This window comes from Molossus molossus, unplaced genomic scaffold (assembly GCF_014108415.1).
Source record: "Molossus molossus isolate mMolMol1 unplaced genomic scaffold, mMolMol1.p scaffold_m16_p_8, whole genome shotgun sequence".
Classification (NCBI taxonomy): domain Eukaryota; kingdom Metazoa; phylum Chordata; class Mammalia; order Chiroptera; family Molossidae; genus Molossus; species Molossus molossus.
The window spans coordinates 25,309,151-25,336,591 of NW_023425402.1; the positions used below are offsets into that span (position 1 = coordinate 25,309,151).

At 37.1% G+C, this 27,441-nt stretch overlaps 1 protein-coding gene across 1 annotated transcript in view; it reads left to right on the forward strand.

Annotated features, from left to right (window-relative positions):
• The window catches only part of HCRTR2 (hypocretin receptor 2), a 98,800-nt gene that overhangs the window by 39,445 nt on the left and 31,914 nt on the right, over positions 1-27,441 (forward strand). Inside the window, exon 2 of the mRNA XM_036248944.1 lies at positions 26,593-26,771. Within this exon, the coding sequence (XP_036104837.1) occupies positions 26,593-26,771 (179 nt within the window). The remainder of the gene's footprint in view (positions 1-26,592; positions 26,772-27,441) is intronic.

Here is a 27,441-nt window from a genome sequence, read left to right on the forward strand (position 1 = left end):
GGAGGGGTAAACAAGATGGTTTTAAGGTCAGGAAGACTGGGTTATGGCATCGTTTGGAGATTTATAAAAGCAATAGTTATTAAATGTCACCAATGCACATATCTTTAAAGTGTGCTGATCTTCATGCCTTTTCCATTATTCTTTTTTAAACACCCATTTATTTTATTTTATTTTTGATCTGTATTTTTATTCTACACACCATTACAGTTGTCTTCATTTTCCCACCTCCACCCAGCCCTACCCCCTTTCCTCTGGCCATCACCATACTGTTGTCTGTGTCTGTGGGGTATGCACATATGTTCTTTGGCTAATTTTTTTGGTTTATCCTTTCTTACTCTCTTCCTTTTCTTCCCCTCTGTGGCTTTATGGGCTTCATTAAACCTATATTACAATGTAAGAAGAATAAAAGAGCCCTAAAGTACTTTATATTTGTTCAGGGTGGACTCCAAAATTAAAAACTAAAAACAATGATCCTCATGGCATTAATAAAGTATAAGGACATCTAAATTCACTGTACTTATATTCAGTCTCTGAGCTATGTAAACTGTGGAATGATATCAAGTCCCAGAAAATTTTTTTACAATAGGAAAGAACTCACGAAAACAGGATGTGGGAATGACTGAAACATTTTTTTTTAATTAAAAATGTAACCTTTTTTGCCCTGGCCAGTTTTGCTCAGCGGTTAGAGCATCGGCCTGCGGTCCAGAGAGACCCGGGTTTGGTTTCCGCTAAGGGCACGTACCTCGGTTGCAGTTTGTCCCCGGCCCTGGTTGGTCGTGCGGGTGACAGCCACTCGATGTGTCCCTTCACGTCGATGTTTCTCTCTCTCTCCCTTCCTCTCTCTCCCTCCCACTCTATCTGTACAAAAAATGAAAAAATGTCCTCGGGTGAGGATAAAAAAAAAAAAAATGTAACCTTTTTTATTTCAAATTTAATTCATCTATTTTACAAAAGGGATAATTTAAATTTTAAAATATGGGTGATGTAAAACAAGGGAAAACTAGCATAATTTAATAATAATTATAATTGATGTTTACTGAGTATTTTATTAGATGACAAGCATTGTTCTGTTACTTGGATTTCATTAACCCTTAGAGCATTCTGTGAGGTCAGTACTCTTTTTATCTAGATGTTGTTATAGATAGGGTGTAGTTCTATCCGACTCCAGTTTCTCTCCCCCATTTCATGCATGTACACACAACATAAAAACCCAGTCTAATGTTCTGTAACACAAAAAGCATTAATGTTTAAAGATCTTTGTTTGAGAGAGGAATTCGGTACTGTATAAAAAGCTGCCTTGAACAATATACCTAGCCAATCACACAGAACTAATATTTGATTGTTGATTCTTTGTGTTTCTGCAGTAGTTTCCTGTTTTCATGAAAACCATACTATTCTATGAACAGGTATTTCATCATCTCTATTTCCCATGGCACACAGTACTTGATTCAAAGTAGATTCTCTTAAGGGAGAGGGTTACAGGGCTGGGTAAAAAAGGTGAAGGGATTAAGAAAAAAATTCATAGACACAAACAACAGTATGGTGATTACCAGAGAAAAAGGGGAGTGAAAGGAAGTAGAAGAGCGTAAAGGAGGGATACATGGTGATGAAGGAGACTTTGCTTGGGGTGGTGAACACAATACAATATACAGATGATGTATTATAGAATTGCTCCCCTGAAACCTATAGAATTTTATTAACCAATGTCACCACAATAAATTCAATTTCAAAAAGTAGATGCTCTTGGTTATGTTTGGTGAGGAAAATGGTGGTGGAGGGATTAAACATGATGAATCAATTTCTATTGTGAACAAAGGGGTAAAAGAAAGATAAATAAAATTGAACTAAAAGTTAAATTATGATTTAGAAGTATAGATAAAACTATGTTATGAAGATATCAAAATCCTGGACAAAGTGTTCAGAAAAGATATATAAGGATAGTCATAACAATTATCGTTTATCCAAATAAGTAGTAACTTGACAGGTGACAGACAGGAGATTATTTAGGCACTGGTTGGAGTCTGAGAGACGATTCAGTCTGTGAGTTTGTTTGGGTCAAAGGCACTGTGGTGGAAACAGTAAGGGAGGAGTCCGTTAAGAGTCAGAACAAATGCAGAAGCCATGGTTGAAGTAGTAAGAGGATTACCAGGACAGTGATGAATCACGGAATCACAGCAGAAAGAATATGTGGTCTTATATCATAACATGAATAATGATAGAACCAGGGGGAAATAAGTCAAGCAGAATGGGAAGAAAAAAGGTTTGAAATTTGTGTGTAGAAGTGCAAAAAGGGAAGTTAAAACCTGTAGAACAAATCATTTTAACTTCAATTTGGAAAGAAGAGAGTTTAATAAGCAAAAATCAAAATGTAGACATTCAATATGTAATACTTGAACACTTTCATAGCATCTTTAGCTTGAAATGTAGGACTTTCTGTGTCTTACGTTTTTGTGTCTGTTCAGAAGTCAGGGCCATAATATTCATTATATTCATTTTTTATTAATTTAAAATATTTTTATTTTATTATTTTTTAATTTAATTAATAAATTTATTTTTGTTGCAGATGTTTCTCTTTTTCCCCCTACTGATACCCCCTCCCTTTCTCTTCCCTCCCTGTCCCCAGTTTTGTTGTCCGTGTCCATTGTTCATGCATATATGTATATAAGTTCTGTGGTTTATCTCTCCCCTTCACCACCTCTTCTGGGGATTGTCAGTCTGTACCCCACATCCACGTCTCTGGAACTACTCCATTCCTCAGACTGTTATGTTCATTATATTCCACAAATAAGTGAGATGATGTGATATTTGTCTTTCTCTGCTTGGCTTGTTTCACTTAGGATAATACTCTCCAGGTCCCTCCATGTCATTTCAAAGGATAAGAGATCTTTCTTTCTTACATATGCATAGTACTCCATTGTGTATATGTACCACTGCATTTTTATCCATTTGTCTACTGATGAACATTTGGGCTGTTTCCAGATCTTAGCTATTGTAAATAGTGCTGCTACGAACATGGGGGTACATATATTCTTTCTGATTGGTGTTTCAGGCTTCTTAGGGTATATTCCTAGAAGTGGGATCACTGGGTCAAATAGAAGTTCAATTTTTAATTTTTTGAGGTAACACCGTAGTGTTTTCCACAGTGGCTTCACCAGTCTTCATTCCCACCAGCAGTGTATTAGAACCCCCTTTTCTCCACAACCTCACCAATACTTGTTGTTTGATGATTTGTTGATGGTGGCCATTCTGACAGGTGTGAGGTGATCCCTCATTGTTGTTTTAATTTGCATCTCTCTAATGATTAGTGATGTTGAGCATTTCTTCATATGTCTCTTAGCCATTTGTATGTCCTGTTTGGAGAGGTGTCTATTTAGTTCCTCTGCCCATTTTTTTTTTTTTAATTTTCTTTTTTCTTTATTGACTTGAGAGAGAAAGGAAGGGAGAGAGAGACAGAAACATCAATGAGAGAGAACATCAACTGGCCACCTCCTGCTTGTCCCCCACAAGGGATTTGGCCTACAACCTGGGCATGTGTCCTGACCAGGAATCAAACTGGCGACCTCCTGGTGCATGGATCGATGCTCAACTGCTGAGCCATATCAGCCAGACCCTCTGCCCATTTTTGAATTGGGTTCTTTGTCTTCCTTTTGTTGAACTGTATGAGTACTCTATATATATATTGGAAATTAAGCCCTTATCTGATGTATCATTGGCGGTTATGCTCTCCCATAGAATGGGTTGCCTTTCCATTTTGGTGGTTGTTTCTTTTGCTGTGCAGAAGCTTTTGAGTTTGATGTAGTCCCATGTGTTCATTTTTTCCTGTATTTCTGTTGCCTTAGGTGATGTATCAGTGAAAATTCTGTTGCATATGATGTCTGAAATTTTGTTGCCTATATTTTATTCTAGGATTTTTATGGATTCTTGAGTCACATTTAAGTCTTTTATTCATTATGAGTTTATTCTTTGTTATATTCATTTTTCCCCACTGGAATCACAATGATTTCTTCAATAAACTACAAGTTATAATGTTGATAGACATTCTAAAGTGAACCAAAATTTTTTCCTATAACATGTCCTAATCTTTTGCAGCAAACAGCCCCTGAGATTTCACCTACAGTCCATTTTTCTGTTCAGGCCTCATTCAACTTGCTAGATCAAGTGGAAGCAACTTTCTAAAACAATGAGTTCATTTGTGTTCTTAAACCTTTTTAGACTAAAGAATTTATGTCTTTATCTTTTTTCTAAAATGACTTTCTTTAACAACATAGCAATTGAAACATTTTCAAGGTCTCTTCATTCCATTTTCAATTCTGTGGTATAGATCTAGATATAATAAACTAATATTATTTGTCCACTGACCATAAACATAATGCTTTTATGGATGCTATTTGCACTAATATCTCTAGTAATACTAACAATGGAACAGGAAAAAGCTTGAGATGACAGGGTCCTTAAAACCCAAGTATATAATTCATAGCCCAACAGCAATAATCCCCTCATGCAGAGACTTCAAGAATTTCTTCAAAATGTATAATATAAATGAAAGAAAAAATAAGTTTATCAATGAAATTAATTGAAATCAATTTAAATGAATGAAAATAAACTTTAAAATGTATATAAATTACCAAAAAGATAAGTTATAAAAATGATGTTATGTTTCCTGAATATATATCCAAAGATGTGGAGGGAGAAGTATTAAAAAGATAGAATCAGAACATCTTTTATCATTACTTAGCATGGTGATACATAGCATAATAACATATATTAGTAACTATATAAATCCCCACTTAATATGAATGGATACATGAATACTTGGAAACAAATTGTTAACATCCAAACTACAGTATGTAGTTTTGTGTTTTGCACAAAATGAACATGTGTTGAAACATGTGAAAGTTATTAAAAACAGAAATATTATCTTTAATAAATACATTGAAAGAATAAAATAATAAATAAGAATTCAGGCAAAAACTGAAGTGTGGGTCGGTCATTACCCAGGGCAACAATTCAGAGACTTCTTTTCCTGTTTATTTCTAGCCAGTGAGATCTAGGCCCTTTCCCCTGTAATTTCCTGTCTTCAGAACCAACCAGCCACCCCTTACCCCACCTGCAGCATATCTGCCTGCAGTGACAGAGAATTTACTTCACCTGAAGTCTTTCATTGAGGGCTGTGACTCAGTGAGAAGGATTAGGTAATTTACTGTTTTCCAGGATTAGCCCAGGTAATTGCTACTTCCCATAACTCCTAAGCCCCTAGGCTCTTTCCCACACCACTTTCAGACTAAAGTGCCATTCACAGATGTGGTATGATTAAGCACCCAAAAAACACATTTTTTTTTTCTTTCTGAAAAACATGGTCCAGTCAATATCCTACTTATACTAGTCATCTACATATTTCAATAACTAAGCCAAAGTGCATACAATTTATAGATAGCAATTTCTTATTTTTTTTAAATAATGGACATAGACTTGGATATTCTATAAAGGGTACTTTTAAATTTTTGACCAGGAAAGATATCAATATCCATTTTTATTATTTTTTAAAGTTACTGGAACAAAATTAAACATGTGAAGCAAGTACTAGCTTTTAAGAAGTAAACTAAGATATCTATATAAAATTATATAGTGGATTATAGTTCTCGTTTTAATAAAAAACAAAGTTTAAAGGAACACCTACTTTAACAATTAAAAGTACCAGTGTTGCCCGGCCGGTGTGGCTCAGTGTTTGAGCATCAACCCATGTACCAAGAGGTCACCGGTTTGATTCCTGATCAGGGCACATGCCCAAGTTGTGGGACAAATCTCCAGTGGGGTGCATGCAGAAGGCAGCCAAATGATGTTTTCTCTCATCGACATTTCTGTCTCTCTCTCTCTCCCCCTCACCCTTCTTCTCTCTCTCTAAAATCAATAAAGAAAAAAAAATTTAAAAATAAAATAAAAAGTAGCAGGGTTGTTGATTTCTAATTTAAACTATGATACTTGCTTTTCTTTTTTTTTCTTAATGAAAGGAAGCAAAGATTTGTAAAATCAATTATCTAATACGTATCTTTTCAAATTAGAAATGTATGACTCTAGGATGGCAGGTTGAGTCATTATAAAATAGTATTTGACAAAAAAATATGAAGGGAAAGGAAGAAAAAGCAATGAACTCAGCCATGAAAAGGAAAAGACTGTCAAGGCTTGCAAATGTATGAGTTGGTAAAATGACAAACTAAATACAGGCCAACATGAGCTATTTTGACAAGCCTTTCTTTTAATAAATGCTCTGTCATCCTAGACAGGTCCCTATCTTCAATCATACATTTTGTTGTTGTTGCTTTAAACCTCAGTGCACAACAGCATATGCCCTTGTATAAGCAACTTAAGCACATCAAATGTAAATGTCCACAATGACACTCATGATCTCCTCATCTCCATCCTGCTCCTCCTACTGTGACTAATTTCTCCACCTCTCTTAATTGCCCAACATCTTCCACAGAACAGATGTGTCCTAACCCATTTTCCTAAGCACAATTGGGTATATCAAATTATTTCCTTTTTTTTTATTTCCAAGATCTATTCCAACAGAAACATTTGGCCTCAGCATATAATTAAAAGCTTAACAATACTAATAGTTCCTTCAAAAAGCGTCTCTTTTTTGTCAATGTGCAACTATTTACATTCATTTGCATGTAATTCACTTTCATACCCATTCACTGGGGTATGAATATTACTTAGTCAAATGGGCAATTAATTAATACAATCTTTACATATTCACTTATTGAAATGCACCACGCAATTCCTATTTCCTTGGGAGTTCTCACTGAATCCATTGGGTGTGAATTTTGAACAGCTGCGGCCACTTACTCCATTGCTTTTGTTGTCCAGAAGAACCAGGTGGACATTCATTTTTTGTTTTCTCTTCATGCACTGGGTTGAAATTTTAAAAATCTCACTTCCTCTGACATGCTGCTAAAAGGATGTTATCTTACTGTACTCAGTCTGAGCCCTAAAACTATGAAATGTTTATCTATCACCGATTGCCAGTCAAATTTTAAGTATGGAACAAAGGTCAGAATCTTCAGTGAAATTTTAAAAATAGCCAGTGCTAGAATCTTTTGTTGTTGGATGACAAGATAACTTGTGGAGAATTTCATTAAGTTTCACTCCGTTAAAAATATAATTTTTAGTGGATTCCCGTTGCGAGCTCTGTACCAAATATTATTATGCTCATTAACACAATTCTAGGAGATAGGTACAGGTATCTCAATCTGATACCCGACAAAACTGAAGCACAGGGAGGTTAAGTAAACTTTCCCAAGTTTGAAGGATTTTGAAGCTGGAATTTTAATTAGGTTTATAAACTCCAAAATGGATCATCTTTACCTCTGCAAAATCTATTTTGTTTGAAGAGAAAATGTATAATACAAGTGGTTTGATCATTTAAAAACGAGGCGCTCTTTTTTCTTTCTTTCAGAAAACAATATTTTTATCCCACTCCAGGTGCTTATCAGTGATTTGAAGAATGGAATGTTTTATGATCTAAGAAAAGTGAGATATATTTTATATAGCCATGTGGGAGAAAAGGGTGCCATTTAAAAATTAATTAGCCAGTTTTTTAAAAAGGGTTGTCATACACTATTATCAAACTTCACTTGAACGTCATAATTCTAGACAAGCCTAAAATTAGTAATATTGGGATAAGATACAAATAGTCTTTCCTTCCACTTACTCAGTTATTGCGATTATATTCAGAGCTACTAAGTGAAATATGATTTAAATTTATTTAGTCAAGTTAAACATGTAGCAGATTCACTTATATTTATTAAATATAAATTACTATAAAATAGAAATCAACATGGTTTGCAGTAGATATTGTACTTTTCATAATTATAATGTACCTATGCCCCAGCAGAAAGGTTTTTCTTCCATTTCTAGCTTAGGTGCAAACACATTTAATGTGGCCCATTCTATTATCTGAAAGGTCATTCTGTTGTTTTCAGCCTTCATTCAAGACTCTCTCAGACACTCACTCTATCAGAGATATGTGTGAGCAGAATGATGTAAAATGCCAGAGTGGAAATAGGTACTGTGATTTACATATATTTAATTCTCCTTTTTCTCTCCAGGATTAAAAAGTCATGATAAATTCTCTAATGTACAAAAAAAAAATCTGAATCATGCAAATTTTATGCAATCAAGCAACCATTCAGCAACCATTTATTGGATATCTACTATATTCAGAATAGATGACTTGCCTTTAGAAAATAAAATATAGGTTATTTAAAATGACACAATTTTAGGAAAGATAAACTATATTAGATGGTAAAAATATAAAAGTTGACAAACTACTGTAGAAAGAGGGGCCAGAGATGGCTGGAACAATTTGAGGGATACCAACTTTTAAAACAAGTCCAGATTTAAACTCGGGAGCCCTCTTGTAAATTGTAAAAGAAATTATATCTAGCCCTGGCTAGTTTTGTCTAATTGTATAACTGGCAGTATTTCACCCATCCACCCACCACCATCCTATATGGCAAACATTTGTTCTCTGTATCTATGAGTTGATTTCTGTTTTGTTTTGTTTATTCATTTATTTTGTATTTTTGGGTTCCACATATAAGTGAAATCATACAATATTTATCTATCTCTATTAAACATAGCATAATATCCTCTAGATTCATCCATGTTGTTACAAATGGCAAGATTTCACTCTTTTTTTATGGCTGAGTTATATTATACTGTATACAGTTATCACATATTTTTTATCCATTCAACTACATTTAATATTTTTTATATTATTTTATTTTTTATTTAATTAATTAATTTATTTTTGTCACAGATGTTTCTCCTTTTTCCCCCACTGATACCACCCTACCGCACCCTGTCCCAAGCTTTGTAGTCCATGTCTATTGGTCATGCATACATGCATATAAGTTCTGTAGTTTATCTTTCCTCCCCACCGCCTCTTCAGGGGATTGTCAGTTTGTATCCCACATCCACGTCTCTGGGACTACCCCATTCCTCAGACTGTTATGGTCATTATATTCCACAAATAAGTGAGATAATGTGATATTTGTCTTTCTCTGCTTGGCTTGTTTAGCTTAGGCTAATACTCTCCAGGTCCTTCCATGTTGTCTCAAAGGATAAGAGATCTTTCTTTCTTACAGCTGCATAGTAATCCACTGTGTATATGTAGTTTTCTGTGACTAGGTCCTTTATTTCTTTGGTTAAGTTTATTGCTAGGTATCTTAATTTTTTTTGCCATGATGGTAAATGGGATTGTTTTTTTAGTTTCTCTTTCTGTGAGTTCATCATTGGTGAATAAGAATGCCATCGATTTCTTGACGTTAATTTTGTATCCTGCTACTTTGCCAAATTCACTTATTTCGTTTAGTAAATTTTTGATGGAGTCTTTGGGGTTTTCTACGTATAGTATCATGTCATCTGCGAATAATGACAGTTTTACTTCCTCCTTTCCAATTTGGATCTCTTTTATTTTTCCTTCCAGTCTGATTGCTGTGGCTAAGACTTCCAGTACTATGTTAAATAAGAGTGGCGAAAGTGGGCATACCTGTCTTGTTCCTGTTCTTAAGGGAAATGCTTTTAGTTTTTGTCCATTGAGTATGAATTTGGCTGTAGGTCTTTCATATATGGCCTTTATTATGTCGAGATATGATCCCTCTGTTACCAGATTGCTGAGCATTTTTATCAGAAATGGGTGCTGATTGTCAAATGCTTTTTTGGCGTCTATTGATATCATCATAAGATTTTTATCTTTCATTTGTTTATATTGATTTGCAAATATTGTACCAGCCTTGCATCCCTGGGATAAATCCCACTTGGTCATGGTGAATAATTTTTTTGATGTATTGCTGGATCCAATTTGCTATTATTTTGTTCAGGATTTTGGCATCTATGTCATCAGGGATATTAGTCTGTAGTTTTTGTTTTGTTTTATTTTGTAGTGTCTTTTTCTGGTTTTGGAATTATAATTATGCTGGCCTCGTAAAATGAGTTTGGAGTCTTTCTTCTTCTTGAATTTTTTGAAATAGTTTGAGGAGAATGGGTATTAGTTCTTCTTTGAATGTTCAGTAAAACTCCCCTGTGAAGCTGCCCAGGCCAGGGCTTTTGTTTACTGGGAGAGTCTTGATTACATCTTCAATTTCCTTAGTTGTTGTTGGTCTGTTCAAGTTTTCTATATCTTTCCAGTTCTGTTTTGGGAGACCGTGTTTCTAGAAATTTGTTCATTTTGCATAGATTGTAGAATTTCTTTGTTGCCATATAATTGTTCTCCTTTCCGTTTGCTTGAAAGATTTTTTTCCATCCCTTCATTTTCAACCTATATGAGTCTTTCGTTGTGAGGTGGATCTCTTGTAAACATAATATATGTGAGTCATGCTTTCGTATCCAGTCAGCTAACTCTGTGTCTTTTTATCGGAACATTCAAACCATTCACATTTAAGATGTTAATTGATATGTCCTTATTTATTGCCATTTTTGTTTAGTGTGGTTCTATTTTTCTTCCTATTTCTTCTACTAATGACAGCAATACTTTTAGCATATCTTGCAGTGCTGATTTGGTGTTAATATATTTATTCCCTTAGCCTTTTATTGTCTGGGAAGCTCTCTATTTGACCTTCTATTTTCAAAGATAGCCTTGCTGGATAGAGCAGTCTTAGATTCAGATCCTTGTTTTTCATGACCTTGATTACTTCACGCCATTCCCTTCTGGCCTGTTGTTTTTCTGTTAAGTCAGCTGAGAGCCTATGGGTGCTCCTTTGTAGGTAACCTGTTGCTTATCTCTTGCTGCCTTTGGGATTCTCTGTTTGTCTTTAATTTTTGGCATTTTAATTACTATGTGTCTTGGTGTGGGCCTGTTTGGGTTCTTCTTACTTGGGACTCTCTGTGCTTCTTGAACTTGAATGCCTTTTCCTTCACCAAGTAAGGAAAGTTTTATGTCACTATTTTTTCAAATATATTCTCTAACCCTTGCCCATTTCCTTCCTCTTCAGGGACTCCTATGATGTGAATGTTATTATGTTTTCAGTTGTCCCACAGTTCTCTTAACCTATCTTCCTGTTTTTTAATCATTTTTTTCCTTTTGGTTTTCTGATTGGTTGATTTTTTTCTACCCTGTCTTCTAATTCACTGATCCGGTCTTCAGCTTCCTCTACTCTGCTGGTTAGTCCTTCCAATGTGTTCTTTATTTCTGCTATGTCATTCTTCATTTCCACTTGCTTGGTTTTCAATGTTTCTCTATCTTTACTCATGGTGCTGATGCCCTTACTCATGCTGTTGAGCTTCCTCAAGATCATGGCTCTGAACTCTACCTCTGATAATTTGCTCAACTGCATTTCATTTATCTCATCTTCAATAGAGTTTCTTGTTCTTTCATTTGGGATTTGTTTCTTTGTTTCACCATTTTGGCTATCTCGGTGGGTTTTGGAGCCTGCCAAATTTTCCCTGTGGGTGTTGGTGTTCTGCTGTTTGTGACTCCCTCCACTGAGTTTGATTGGGCCTGGGCTGACCCTTGTTAAACACCATTGTCACGTCTTACTTTCCTATGTAGATTTGCAAGCCCAGGAAAGTTTCAGTTATCCTCTAGCTTTTTCCTGGAGGCTAGTAGTCTCAGTTACTCAGGGCTTTGGAATGTAGCTCTAGTGTTCTGCATAAGAGAATTTCCAGAGGGTGGGATAGATGCTGGTTGTTAATCCTCAATTTGCATTTCTTTGCCTCACCTGGGAAAGGCTGAATCTCTGGGGTGGGGTGGGCTGCTGGTTTCCCCACAGCTCTGGGAAGTAGCACACTGACCACTGTCCTTTGTTGGTGCAACTCAGCAAAAATTCTGAGTGTCCTCCAAATCCCAGGTGTCCCCACAGAGTTTTAGCCCAGTCAGCCCTCCCTCTGCTGTAACCCCCAGGTGAGTGACTGTAGCTATTTTAGTGCTCTGTCCTGGTTCTCTAGGCTGTAGAGCGGGCTTGGTCTTTATTCCCCAAAGGCACTGCTCACAGCTAAGACTGCTGCTGTCCCTGGACTCCAAGCCCACCACCCTCTCGTACCTCCGCAGATCCTACCAGTGTCCCTGGTTATATGTTTCTGTCCTGCTGCTTTTTTTTCCCCGAGGATTTGTTTTCATCTTAGTTGTAATTCCCATTTGGTCCTGGGAGATCGTCTGTGTAGCTTCTATTCACTCTGCCTCCATTTTCACATTCTCTATGCCTATCTTGTGTGCAGCTGGGTTGCACAGGCCTCTCTGGTTCCACAGAACCCTGCAGGTCCTGAGGGTAATTGGATGGCACAGTCCTTGCTGGGTAGCACAGGCCTCTCTGGTGCCCCTGCAGCCTGCCGGTCCCGCAGGCTGACAGCTGGATCACACCAGTCTCTCTTGGGGTTCGGGCTTCCCACTGCTCTTGTGGGCTGCTGGACTGCACAGGCCTCTGTGAAGCCCCAGGTCCCACTGCTGGCAGCTGGGGAGTGCTGCTGCCCCATGGGGCTCAACTCCTGCTCAGCTTTTGCTGTAGTTTTGGGGGATGGGTCTCAGCTGCTGTTCTGTGCTTCTGTTGCCTGGGGATGGATTTCTGCTCCCCAACCTCTGTTGCTGGGGGTATATCTGGACTCTGATGAGGCTTCTACTATGGGGGATGGCGTTGGGCTCCCAGCTGTCTGCAGCTTCCGTGGCCGGCACCTTGGAAGCTTCACTACTGTGCACTGGTCTGTGTTGACACAGTGTCCACTGGTCCGATGGTGCCAAGTGCGCTGGTGGACTCAGGTTGCTGGGCCCTAGCAGCTCCCACTGACTCCTCCCAGGGAAAACCTAGGATCTTCCAAAATGGTGGGATCTTCCCGAGGTGCAGGGAGAAGTGCCCTGAAGAGCCGCTTATCACGGTCGCAGGCTGCTCCTGTCACAGCTCAGGAATCTTCTGCTCCGTGTCTCTACACTGCACGAGTCATCCACTTTCATGTCCACTCACACTCTCACACACTAGCTCACTCTCCCACACACTCACCCTCCCTCTGGTTCTGCCCGCCACCATCGTCAACTACATTTAATATTTTTGAGGAAATCTGTTTTTAAGAAATGCTTACCTACCCCAAGATCATAATGATATGTCATTTATATTTTTGTCTTTCATTTTCTTTAAATCTATAAATGACTTGGGATTGATTATTTGTATATTGTATGATAGAAAAATCAAATTTCACTTTTTTCCTATAGATATTAACTTGGCACCATTTATAGAAAAGAAATTCCTTAATGGAGTGGGGCACTTTTGTCAGACACCAGGAGTCCATGCATGTGTGGACCTGTTTCTCGACTTTTGACTACTTTCCATTGATCTGTTTTTCTATCTTTGTGTGAATCTGCACTATTTTGTTGCCTGAAGCTTTATAATAAGATTGGGTAACTGTTAAGTGTGAATCCTTTAAATATAAGGTCTCCTTATATTTAATGTAATTTTTGGTACATTTGGGTTAAAATTATCATCTTAACATTTGTTTTCTCTTTTTTCCACTTGTTCAACTTGGGTTTTTTTGCCTTTTACCTTCTAAAATTATTATTTTTCTCTTCCTTAGCTTGCTTATTTAATATTCACTTGGTATTGTTTTGGAGATTTCCCTAGAGATGAAAATATGTGTCACGGATAATACATTTTAATATAAATTGGTATATTTTTGTATATTTGTTTCTATTTTTTTAATTTTTCAAATTTTATTTTTAAATTATAGTTGACATTCAATATTATTTATATTAGTTTCAGGTGTACATTATGGCAGTTAGAAAATTATATAATTTCTGCAGTCATCTCCCCAATAATCAAGTACCTATCTGACACCATACATAGTTATTACAATATAAATTTGTATTTTTTAACACTTTCTGAACACTGCAATAAGCTTGGAACACATACTTAACTCCACTCACCTGTGCCTCCCATTCTGTGATTGTTGTTTAAATTCCACAAAACATTATGTTCATTATTATTCTATATAGTGTCATGTAATCAGCATTTATTCACATATTAGTTTCATTATTCTTCATTACTTTCTACGTTTTTGCACTTTCAACTGAGATCATTTTTCTTCTTTTTTTGGGGGTGGGGTATCTAATTCCTTTTAATTTTCCCTTTGGTTTGAAAATGTTGGTGACAAATTCTCTCATCTTGTTTTGTCTTCAGAACATCTTTCTTTCACCTTCATTTATCAAGTATATTTTCATTCAATATACAATTCTAGATTGTTATTACTTTCATCCATTGTGCTGAAGAAGCCCTTTTATTTTCCTTTAACTTTGGTTTTCTTTATTTTGAAAACATTATGGTCAATTCTGTTATGATGCTTTGAAGGTGATGCATTTTGTTTTCTGAATTTAGATCTTTTCTTTTTGACATTGGTTTTTAATCAGTTTTACTATAACATTAACTGTTTCTCTATATTTACTCTTGTTGAGATTTATAACACTAGAATTAGTTTTTCTTGTAATTATTGGATAATAACTCTTCTTGGCTAATATCTTTTAAAATAAATGTCTGCCTTGTTCTACATCTTACGTATTGAAAATCTTATTACATAAATTTTAGAATTTGTACCATATATTACTTACATTGTGTTCTGTATTTTCAATCTTTTTTCTGTATCATTTTTAGTTAAAATATTTGATTAGTTTGGATAGTTTTATTAGGTGGCTTTATCTACTGTTAAATCCAACTACTGTATTTCCAGTGAACATATTTTTAAGTTCTACAATTTCCCTTTGGGCATTTTCTAAATGCTTTATTAATATTTTGCATAAATTGTGTAATTATTTGAACTTAGGCTAATTATTTTTAAAATTTCAGAAAACTTTATTATATTTTTGTATAGACTTTGTCATGTGCTATTGCCCTCTTGTATGCCTGATGGTTTTGTATTGAACGGTTGACGTTTTGTATGAAAACTTGTAGAAGTTATTTCATGCTCCACACAGCCATCTTCTTTGCTTTTGCTTTGGCAGTGTTGGGACAGAAAACGCCAACCCAGTCAGTAAATGGAGGCATTTGAAGCTGGCTTCCTTCTTTAGGAGCATTCGTCTCCTCCAGGTTTATTCCTGTTAGAATTTGCCCTTTGGGATTACAGCCGAAAGCCAAGATTGTTGATTTAGTTGAAAGACTGGGAGCTCCAGTTGTTGCCCACTGCTCGATAACATCACTCAAGTTCCTGCTCAACTTCTCATATTATTGGCTGTTGCTTTTCCTTCTCTTCTGAGCTGGTGTTTGCAAGTTGCCAAAAGCTTAGAGAAAAAAAGGGGTACTGGATGTCGGGTGAACATCTTGTCTTCCGTTCTTTTCTCCAGAATAGTGACCCTTGAAGTACTCACTGCGGTGGCAGCTTTCCAGGGTCCTGAAGAGATGTGTGAACTTCTGGCTGTTTAAGGTGGGAGGTTCGCTCCACAGCAAGCTCACGCCATGACCGGAAACGCAAACTACTTCGTAATCGAAAACCAGTGTACCCTTAGATACTATAATATTTAGTACTTTAGCAAAAAATGAGCCCATCTTGAATATTTTCCAACCAAAAATATGTGGCTGAAATTGCAGCGTTCTGTAGATATGATTTAAGTTTTTCTCTTCTTACTCTTACTCTAACCCTGGATGATCTTATCCACTAAACTGGCTTTCATCACAATCTTTACTCTGATGAACCCCAAATATGTGTCTGTAATTGGAATATATCTCCTGAAATATAGACCCATACATCCAAATGCCAAATTGATATTGACAGTAGGATGACTCACAAGTGTTTGAAACTCACATATGCAAAATGGAAGTCCTCACCTTCTACTCATTATTTCCAAATGAAGCCACCTCTTCCTCCTTTGCTCTGTAGGTCAATGAGCAACATGATCTTCTCTGAAAATGTCAAGCAATATGCCTGGTGACCACCCTCAGTTCTTCCCATCCCCTTATCCTCATATTTAATTCCTCACTGAGGCCTCATATTTCAACCTCATTATTATTTCTTGAATTCATTCATTTTCTCTTTCTCTTGTCAGCACCTTATTTCCTTGGGATTATAAAACAATCTTAAAATTGGTACTCCTGCTTCCAGTTGAAGAGTATATATAGTATCCACTCTCCCCCTAAGTCATCTTTGAAAAATAAAAATAGGGTCTCGTCACTGCCTTGCTGAAAATCCCTAGTGATTCTTCATAATCTTTAGTACAATATCCAAATAGTTTAACATGAAATAAATACATTTTATGAGTCATGAACTGAATGTGAAATAAGGATTGAACATCTAAAGGCAAAAAAAAAAAAAAAAAAAAAAAGGAGTTAGAAATTTTTGTATGGAAAGCAAGAGAAAACACAATATAGAGTTATCATTTTGGAAATTATTCTCCTAGAGATGAGAATTGAAGTTGTGGGAGTAAATAATAAAGAACAAGGAGCATAAAAGAAGAAACAAGAGTTGAAAGAGGAAAATCATTTGTTCAAGGAAGGACAAAAAATAAGTTCATTGCAGACAGGAAGATAGACAGAAGTCAAATGTCATAGGAAGGATAGGTTGCTGCTTGGGTGCCAAGCAGCCAAGGATGAGTACTGACCATATATCTCCGAACAGCAATGAGGACAGTGTAGAGACCCAGATGTAATTCTGAGAGGCTGCACTGGGAATAAGCACCTTCTAGTGACTTGCCTGTAGACAGTAAATGACTTGGGTAACCAGGAAGTTAATATTCCTCCATAAACAAATTCTACTGAAGTGAAATTACAGCTACTAGATGTGGCCATCAATAGAACTTCAGATGCTGAGACCACGGAGCTCCCTACTCTCCTAGACTTCTTCACAAACCAGCCTTAACTAGAAATATGTATTCACAACAGCGATGTATGGCCTTTGACAGCTCCTTCCTGTACAGAAGCCATGGTGCCAAGGTGAGCCCTCTCTGAGCAGATCATGCCCCTCACAGACAGGTGAAAAGTCATGCCTAGTTTCCCACTCTCCTCACTATGTTTTCCCTCTCTGAAGAATTTTTTTGGACTCAACTTTCTTAAATTATCTTCTTTGTGTTTCTGTTTATAACATTATTTTATGCAGTTTCTTCCTGCCCATCTGTGTGTGTGAAGATACTGTTTTCCTAAATCCCTTTCCAGATGAATTGTTACTTGTGGTGTCTTAATTATTCCCCACATTGCCTCCCTGATATCAACACCACAGTGACATCAGTTAGTCTCTATGAGAATTCCTGCCTACATTAACATAATGAGCAGGTGCCAATGAATACATATTTGTCAAGTTATAGACTTTTATATCTTCTTGAGGAAACAGAAACTGAAATGCATTTTAGACGTATTGTGTATGCATATAAAATAACTTTTTTAAAAGTTTGCTTTCTGTTACTATTAGATAACCTTTCGGGTGGCATATTTCACACTACAGATGTCGTTTTTGGCAGTGTCCCATCTGTCAGATTTGTGTTTTTTTTTTTTTTTAAAAAAAGTGTCACAGTTGTCTTCTGAGTACCAACAGAGAGATTTATAGACAACCTTGTCAAGAGGGGAGATGGAGAAGGGGAGATCGAGCCTGGCACATTGGCCCAGAAAGAGAAGGAGGCAATACTAAGAATAGGACGGAGGGTTAATGCCAGAGTGCTGGGGTGCCAAGAAAGTGAGAAAAAGGAAAAACAAACCTTTGGATTTTATTCAGTTTGTAACACCTTTTCAGGACTACTAGTCAACTTCCCTGCTTCTTAAATCTGCATTCTGTAATGATTCTGGGTGACTCCGTGTCTGCCTGCTTTCCTATGGGAGTTAAATATATGCTATTTTCCATGTGTATTCAATTGCTTTATTTGTGTGTTTTTTTGTTTTGTTTTGTTTTTTAAGCTAGAAAACTTCTTATTTTACCTTAACTTATTCATTTATATTTAATTGAGAAGATGGTGCCCATTTATTGTTTCTAGAAATATTTTTGGTCTAGAAAATTACAGTTGAAAAATATATATTCATTCATATATATTCATTTCCACGTTATGAAGAATATTACGATTAGTTTGATGTCTAGAACTCACCCCTGCAGTGACAGGGTAAGCAGTTTGAAAGGCTTTCACTGACACAGTGTGGCAAAAGGTGGAACTGCAGTGTTCTTCTAAAGATGTTCCCTGACCTGTTTAGTTATCATTTTATATATGTGTAATACAGCAAATAACAATCAGGGAATCATCTTACATATCCATATGCATATACTTGTAAGATAAATTTTAAAAACCTAAGAAACTAAACAATCTTTTATTAGCATATCTAAATGATATCATAGCCTACAATAAATAATACTTTGATATCATAAATAAGTAATTAAAATTGTATATAAAAACCATGCAGTTACTTTCTTTAACACTGCCATTAATATTGTGGCACTACAGTATTTTTGAAATTCTGTTTTTTTTTTTAAACTGTTTTAGCTTTAAATTTTTTTTCTTCATTTTCAAAATTCATAAAATGAGTAATTAAGATTGCTCCTTGGCATTTCCATTTGTGTTTAAGATTATTGAGGGACACCATTATGGTTCAAATTTTTACTTTCTATTTTATAGCCTCCTTTTTCATTAAAATTTATTTTTAATTTTTTTTATCCTCACCCGAGGATATTTTTCCATTTTTTGTTCAGATAGAGCGGGAGGGAGAGAGAGGAAGAGAGAGAGAGAGAAACATCGATGTGAAGGGACACATCGAGTGGCTGCCACCCGCACGACCAACCGGGGCCGGGGACTAACTGCAACCGAGGTACGTGCCCTTAGCGGGAACCGAACCCTGGTCTCTCTGTACCGCAGGCCGACGCTCCAACCGCTGAGCCAAACCAGCCAGGGCTATTTTTAAAATTTTGATAAGATATACATAACCTAAAATTTACCATTCTGACAATTTTTTTTTTTAATCCTCACCCAAGGACATTTTTCATATTTTGTTCAGATAGAGTGGGAGGGAGAGAGAGAGAGAAACATCTACAGAAAGGAACACATCAAGTGGTTGCCACCCACACAACCCAACCAGGGCCGGGGACAAACTGCAACTGAGGTACATGCCCTTAGTGGGAACCAAACCCGGGTCTTTCTGGACCACAGGCTGACACTCAAACCGCTGAGCCAAACCGGCCAGGGCCCATTCTGGCAATTTTTAATGGTACAGTTCAGTGACATTAAGTACATTCATATTGTTGGACAACCATCAGCACTATAACATCTCCAGAACTTTTATCATCTTGTAAAACTGAAACCCCAGTCACCTTAAAAAGTAACACCCCAGTCTCCCTCCTCTCAGCTCCTGGCAACCACTATTCTACTTTGCATCTTAATGAATGTGACTTGGTACTTAAGGTCAGTAGAGCTGCACAATCATTGTCCGTTTGGGCCTGGCACATTTCACTTAGTATAATATCTAAACCTTGTTTTAATGTAACAAAATTAAATAAATTTGAAAATGCCTAAAATAAAATTGATACATTTAATACAGATCTTTTCAAAAAGCTCAATCACACATAATATCCCATGCATAATTACCTCTTGATATCATAAAATCGATTATTACTTGACATTTCAAATCACAAATGTATGTTTCATAAGAGATGCACTCTCACCTGTACAGTTCACATGTTTTAATTAAATTATACCACCAACAGTTTAAGAGTATATCACTTAATATGGTCTCAGTTTAATTTTTCCGAGTACAAGTGTTGATTGGAGAAAGTCACATTTTTCCATATGTGTGTCTGATAGATGTTAGAGTGAAAAAAAAGAAACATTTTATTATAAGTGCAGAGTAAAGTGGCAAAGATGTTTTAAAACAAATAATTCCTTTTCCCATTTGATAGTAAGTTAAATCTTTGGCCCATGCAGTCACAGGGAAATAGCTAAGGTTATATCTAGTGACTATAACTATATATTATTTTTTTAATTCCTCCTTGCATCACAAGCGCCTGATGTTCCCATACCTCTTGGGCCACTTTTCTATGTCTCAGTCCTGCAGAGGAAAGCCAGGAGATATATATCATCAGCTTCTTACAGAAGGAGAGAAGGGAAACCGAATGAGGGGGTGAGAGAGAAGGGAGCAAACAGATTTTTATCTCCTTGCCTCCTCTGCATCTCAAAACTGTTTCAGTCAAGTCTGTGTGAGAGCTGGAGTTTCACTGACTGCATTCTTGCCCGCAGTGATGTCCTTTCATCCCTACATTCTCAACCCTTGTTCCTGGTTAACTTTAAAGTGTAAACTCACTACAAATGGACATTAATAGTGGTGCATCATGATCATTCAGAAAACTGATTTTAAGAGCAGTGCCAAGCTCATGTCTTGGGACCTATCAAAGCTCGTCAGAATGTAGTGTATGGAGAATTGTGAGCCAAGAGAATAAATGACGAGCAGGTAAGTTATCTGTCAGCTGTCAGATTTGACTCAAAGAGGAATGAAGAAAATAAATGCTTCATTCAGCCAGTAGGGCTTTTCTCTCCTTTTAAAGAAGCTCATGGGTAAATGTACCATACCAATGGTAGCAATGTGCTATAAGTTTATAAGCAAACCAAGGCCATGAATATTTATTTATTGCAAAGTATGTTCTAGGCAGTGTTTATGTTGGGGAAAAGGCTATTGAAACCAAAAAGTGGAAGAGAAAGAGAAAGACCAGCTTAAAATGATAATAAAGAGCCTTTGTACCAGCAGGAAAACAAGGGAAAAAAAATATGCAAATACCCATAATAATTCATAATAATCTCAGATTGTGATTCCTGACCAGGAAAGGTATAACATGTGATAGGGTTTAAAGAAGAAAGATGTCACATTGTGTTTGGCTAACAAAGAGAAATTTTGTGAAATAAACTTTTTTGTTTATTTGTTTGATTGGTTTGGGTAGGATTTAATTAGTTGAAAAAGTGGTTTAGATGGAGTATGGCCATTTATACACAAAGCAATGACTTAGGCATAGAATATGTTTGATATAAAATGAGATATGCAACATTGTAGCTCTGAGTATTTTATGGGCAGCATCGTAAGATGTAGGGTAATAGTTCTACTAGAACTTAGCAGTGAAATGGCCATCTGAGGACCTTTTTTTTTTTTTTTTTTTACTTAATGAAGAAGAAAAGAAAAGTTCCTGGTGAAATGAATAAGTTAATGTAAGTGGAGTGAATGGTATCAAGGCATAAAATGGATAGGGATAAAGATAGGCAGGGTGCAAACAGAAACTATTAGGAGTTTATTACAGTGCCCCAGCTAACAATTACCACAATCTGACTGAATAATTACAGTAAGAATAGAAAAAAGAAATTTCAGAGGTAGGAGGTATCAAATATAGGTAATGGGGAGAAATAGAAAGGATATTATATTTCAGAGAAATATAAAATCCAAGCTGAAAATATAGGAAAAGATGGTGAATTTAATTTTGCATATATTTAATGTGCTATCAGGAAGGGGCAGTGTTCAACTTGTATCTTTACTACTTCAGATGGGTAAATAAATGAACAAATGGATATTTGTTCAACACATATTTGGGAAATATGCAAAGTGCTTGATAGCTCCTTTTGAGACATCTACTGGTAATATACAGAATTCTCATAATACAAAGACCAAACTGGTGAGAGGAAAAATCCTGCTGTTATATAGGAAGATTCTGGTAAGAATTAGTCCAAAGAAACAAAGTCTTGAGAATAGGCATGGCCATCCTCTTTAATATTTGAATGTAAACAGTGTGCAGACCATACTTCAGATACTGTAAAATGACACAGTACTATCTAACATAAAGTTCAAATTCAATTTTCTTCAATTGTGCAAATAATGTTCTGTATAGATCTTTTTCATTTTTCTTCCCAAGATTGAAAAGTAAAAAAGCATCTACACAAGAGAACCAATTTCTAGTCATTGTACACATATATAATCTCCAAAAGTATGACCTGGCTGTTAGGGAAGCTAACATGACCTCATGCTGTCTTAATAGAGAGATACTGACCAAAGCAATCGCCCTGTTCCTTTCTGCCCTGGTTAGATCACACTTGGAAACGTGTGCAGTTACCAATAGCTCATTTTGATCCATTACTGATAATTTTGAGTGAGTTCAGGATAGAGGTATCAGGGTGATGTGGACACAAAGCCCTAGAATTGAACATGAGAGTTTAGAGAAATATTTAGCCTTAGTAAACAAAGGCTTGGAGAATGGTCATAGCTATGATCTTTAAATATTTGAATGGGTACTGTTATGGGTTTAATTGTATCCCTACAAAAAGATAATATGACATTCTAACCCCCAGGACCGCAGAATGTATTCTTACTTGGAAATCAGGTTTTTGCAAATATAATTAGTTAAGATGAAGTCATGATGAAGTAGATTAGGCTTCTAATCCAAAAGGACTGGTCATTTTTTAAGAAGATGGTTATGTGAAGATAGAAACACAAGAATATCATGTGATGATGAAGGGAGAGGTTGCAATTCAAGGAATACCAAAGATTGGTGGCAAACCACCAGAAGCTAGGAAGAGTCCAGGAAGGCTGTCCCTACAGGCCCTCGAGGGCAGGGCCAGTACGCCGGGCTAGGAGAACAGAGCACCAAGACTTAGAGAATTAATCCTAAACCTTAAAACTAATGGGGCGTGCCCTTGTGAGTTGCAAACTTGCTTTAGACCAGTGGCCCTTTTTCTTTCCAGTTCCTCACTTTTAAAATGGGAACATGTACCCTATGCTTGTCCCACCGTTGCATTTTGGAGATAGATAACTTGTATTTCTAGGTAAAGAGAAATTTGCCCTGGGAAGGACCATGCCCAAAATCTTACCTATTCTTTTTTTCTTTTTTTAAAAACTTTTTTTTTCTTTATTGATTTTAGAGAGAGAGAAAAGGAGAAGGAGAGAGAGAGAGAACATTGATTGGCCACCTCCTGCATGTCCCCCACTGGAGATCAGGCCCACAACCTGGGCATGTGTCCTGACCGGGAATCGAACTGGGGACCTTTTGGTGCATGGGTCGACGTTCAACCACTAAGCCACACTGGCCTGATTTACCTGTTCTTGATTTAGATAATATTTAAATAAAATGTTGGATTTGGAGTTGATGTTGAAATGGGTTAAGAATTTGGGGACTGTTGAGATGGAATGAATATATTTTGCATATAGAAAAAACATGAATTTTTAGGGACGAGGGGACAGAGAGTTATAGGTTGAATTGTGTCTTCCCCAAGAAAAGATGTTGAAGTGTTAACAATCTGGACCTCAGAATGTGCTCTTATTTGGAAATAGAGTCCTTGCAGATATAATTAGTTAAGATGAAATCCTACTGGAGCAGAGTGGGCCCCTTATCCAATGGGACTGAGGTCCTTATAAGAAGACGGCCATGTGACGATGGAGCCACAAAAGAATGCCGTATGATGATGAAGGTAGAGACCGGAGCAATGCAGCTGCATGCCAAGGAACGCCGAAGACTGCCAGGGGCTAGGAGAGAGTCAACGAGGAATTTCTGTACAGGTTTCAGAGGAAGCATGGCCCTGCTGACTCCTTAATTTTGAACATCTAGCCTCCAAAGCTGTGAGACAATAAATTTCTGTTGTTTTAAGAGACTCAGTTTGTTGCACTCTGTTACAGCAACCCTAGGAAACTAATAGAAGTGTAATGTAGAAAACATAGATGAGATTTATTCCTTCAGTTCCTGGAAAAATAAAAAACCCATGAACAGACAGAAAAGGGAAGTAGTTATCAACTCCACATGAACAAGAACTTGCTAGTAGTTAAACTCACCACAAAGTGAACGCAAGGTCTTTAGCAACTCATGAGTTCCCTGCTATTAAAAATGTTCAAGCAGGATGAATCGGGGATGTTCCTGAGGGTGGTTTATGCATCAGATGGCAAGTTAAACTGAATGATCTCCAGCTCTAAAATTCTATAGACCTCTGTTAAAGTTCTGTCAAATATATGCTGGCTGCTTCCTGTTCATTCTCTGCTTCAGTAAAGGGCATAATATAATGGCATAGCATGGTGGATACGATTTAAATCTAAGCTCTAGCACTTACTGGCTATGTCCCGTAGGTGGGTTTCATGACTTCTCTAGTCTCAGTTTCCCACCTTTGAAATAGGAATATTAATAGTCATCACTTCAAAGTGTTATTATGAGGGCTAAACTAGTTAATAAGTTAAATTGCTAAGACCAGTGCATGGTGCATAGAAAAGTACATAAAAGTGTTGGTTGAAAAAATCCTTGCTTTCATTCTGGTTAAACAGAATATGTTAACACCATCTCTTATCACTGCCTTTTCTCGCCTCTAAAATATGGAGAATTGGGAGACAAACTAGAAATGCTTTATCCAGGCTTATTTTTTGTTTTGGGGGGTGTTTGTTTTTTTTTGGGGGGGGGTAGATTCAAAATGATGCTATTTGGACCATTTCTTTTTTTTTTTTTTGATCCTCACCCGAGGACATTTTTTCATTTTTTTGTTCAGATAGAGTGGGAGGGAGAGAGAGGAAGAGAGAGAGAGAAACATTGACGTGAAAGGGACACATCAAGTGGCTGCCACCCGCACGACCAACCAGGGCTGGGAACAAACTGCAACCGAGGTACATGCCCTTATCAGGAACCGAACCCAGGTCTCCCTGGACCGCAGGCCGACTCTCTAACCGCTGAGCCAAACCGGCCAGGGCTGGACCATTTCTTGACCAAGTATTGGCAATATAATGCTTTTTAACAATTTCCTTATAACAAGCCTTGATAATGTTTTAGTCACCTGCTAGGCTGTGTGTGTGTGTGTGTGTGTGTGTGTGTGTGTGTGTGTGTAGTGTTTCTGATAAATAAATCATTCTACAGCATCATTTGCAGATAATAAAGACTACAGTTTGCCCTAATAAATTTCACCCAAGTTTTTGGGTCCTTGTATGCTGGAGTTAGATAAAGATGTAAAGTTTTTCAAAATTAAACCCCCAGAAATTCAGATATTTTATTAAATTAGCATATCTTGATGACTGAAGGGTAATTTCAGCTTTGGGAGCTAGTAAAAGCATTTTTCAGCATATGAAACTCTTAATAAGTGATATATAATCGTCAAAAAAGGAATCATCATTCAGTGATTTACATTTAACAAAATGTACTTTTATTTCTTCATTGTATAAGGTTACTAATTATTGCATCATTTGGGTGCACAGGAGACAGCTCTGGCAGGTTAATGATACCTCAGACAGATTCACAGTGACTTTCAGTGAAGCAAACCACCAATAAACCTGGTTGCAGTACTTGCACCTATATAATTCTGAAGCCAGTTATTATGTAACCATTGGATACACCAGACAGAGGGAGGGCACAGAATCAAGGACTGATTGTTCCTTTTGTAAAGAGCAACTGGGTGAGATAGCACAGCCCTAAACATAAGGATATGCTGACAGGCAAGAGGAACGCTGAGCTCTGAAAGCGTTGCAAAGGATGTTTGATTTAAGGTGATGATCAGTGGCCATCAAGAGCAACAGAAAGAAGGATTGCATTGCTAGAATGTACGTGTGCTTTGCTACAATGCCTCCATTCCCACAAAAGAAGGCAACCTGTGCTGTTAAAGACCAGCTCTTCACTTGGTGTTTCATCCAAGTTCTTCTCTGCTTTATGCACCATTTGTCCTTAACCGCTGAGCCAAACCGGCCAGGGCTGGACCATTTCTTGACAAGTTCCATGAATTCCTTGTGTCTCAATGGCCTCCTGTTGGTCATGATGTCTTCCCTTGGGGTTGTTATCCAAATGAAATAACCTAAGCATATACACTGTCTAGCTCAGTATTTTGCAATAATAGGAGCTGAATAATGTTTGACATTTTTCTTTTTAGCTTTTCCATCTACCGAAGTTCCAGGTGCAGATTTTGAAATCAGATAAGGGTAAATGTCATGGATAAAACCCTACATACAGTTCACTGACAATAGCTCCTAATTCATCTCAGTTCAGTAAAGATTTCTTCAGTATCTACTACATGTTGAGCACTGAGGGAACAGAAAAAAGAGTCAAAAATTCTCCTTTAACTTCTGGGAATTGCAATTCAACATGACATAAAAGCTAACGCAGCCTTCAGATCCATTGAGAAATGTCTTGCAAGGCAAATGAATCAATTTTATATTATATTCAGCGTTCACACAGATGGACCAATTCAATGAAAACACAGCACAACCTTAAATTTTCTTTTCAAAATTTACTTGTGGAGTTTATAGAAGTATTAATAGGCTTGACAGTGTTTCCTCATGAGGGCCTATTTTGTTTGTTTGTTTAGTTGACTGTCTTTTCCTATTTGGTATTATGGTATTCTACTATGGCAGAATACCATAATCTGGATTGCTTACAAACAACAGAAATGCGTTTCTCCCAGATCTAGAGGCTGAAAAGTCCAAGATCAAGACGTTGGCAGATTTGAGTCTGGTCAAGGCCCACTTCCTAGGTTATAGACAATAGACTTTTTTGCTGTGTCCTTACAGGTAGGCAGAGATAAGACACTAATCCTATTTATGAGGGCTCCATACTTATGACCTAATCACCACCCAAAGGCCTACCCCCTAATACCATCTCTTTGAAGGTTAGGATGTAAACATCCTAACAAACAAGCAGTCAGTCCATAATAGTTAATATTTCTTTTTCTTTCCAAATTAGTTTGTGTGGCAGTGTGGAAGAACCACCACATGAGGACGGTGACCAACTACTTTATAGTCAACCTTTCCCTGGCTGACGTGCTCGTGACCATCACCTGCCTGCCAGCCACGCTGGTTGTGGACATCACTGAGACCTGGTTCTTTGGACAGTCCCTGTGTAAAGTGATTCCTTATTTACAGGTAATTGTTTTTGAAACTTTTTTGGTTCAAACACAGAAGCTACTAAAAAAGTATTTGAAATGATAGTCATAGTGCTCTGTTACCTCGTTAGCTAAGAAAGAAATAGACTTTCCCAAGGGACTGGCAAACATGGAAAATAAAGGAATCAGCAAACTTAAGTAAAAGACTTCCTATCAACAGGTTAAGTTCTGGGTTAAAATAAAGCAACAGCATCTTCAAGTCATTATTAGATGCTGCATACACCTTTTACTTCTTCCATCTCTAATTTTCTGATCATATAATAACAAACCTGAACAAAGTCATTGTTACCAGCAAGGAGACCTGGACCTTCATGGGTCTGCTTAGGGCCAGCTGTGTGTGAGCTCTCCGTGCAGGAAAAACTTCACAGCTCGAGTCCAGGTGACTAAGAGGGAACATTTATGAAAGCTGGGGACAGTGAAACAAGAAACGGCTTAGCATGAAGAAGCAATAGGAGAGCCTAGGCTGGGCTGCCTTAGCTCTTTGGGCCATCAGAGAAAAAGGGGCCTTGGGAACAGGTTCGGATCCCTTGAGTTTGGAGATGATGCCTATGAGGGAAGAAGAGAGGAAAGGGAATGGTAGGGGCTGCTCCTCAGAGAGAGAGCAGGAGCTGGGTTCTTTGTCTTGAGTCTTTCATCTTTCTCTTGTCGGT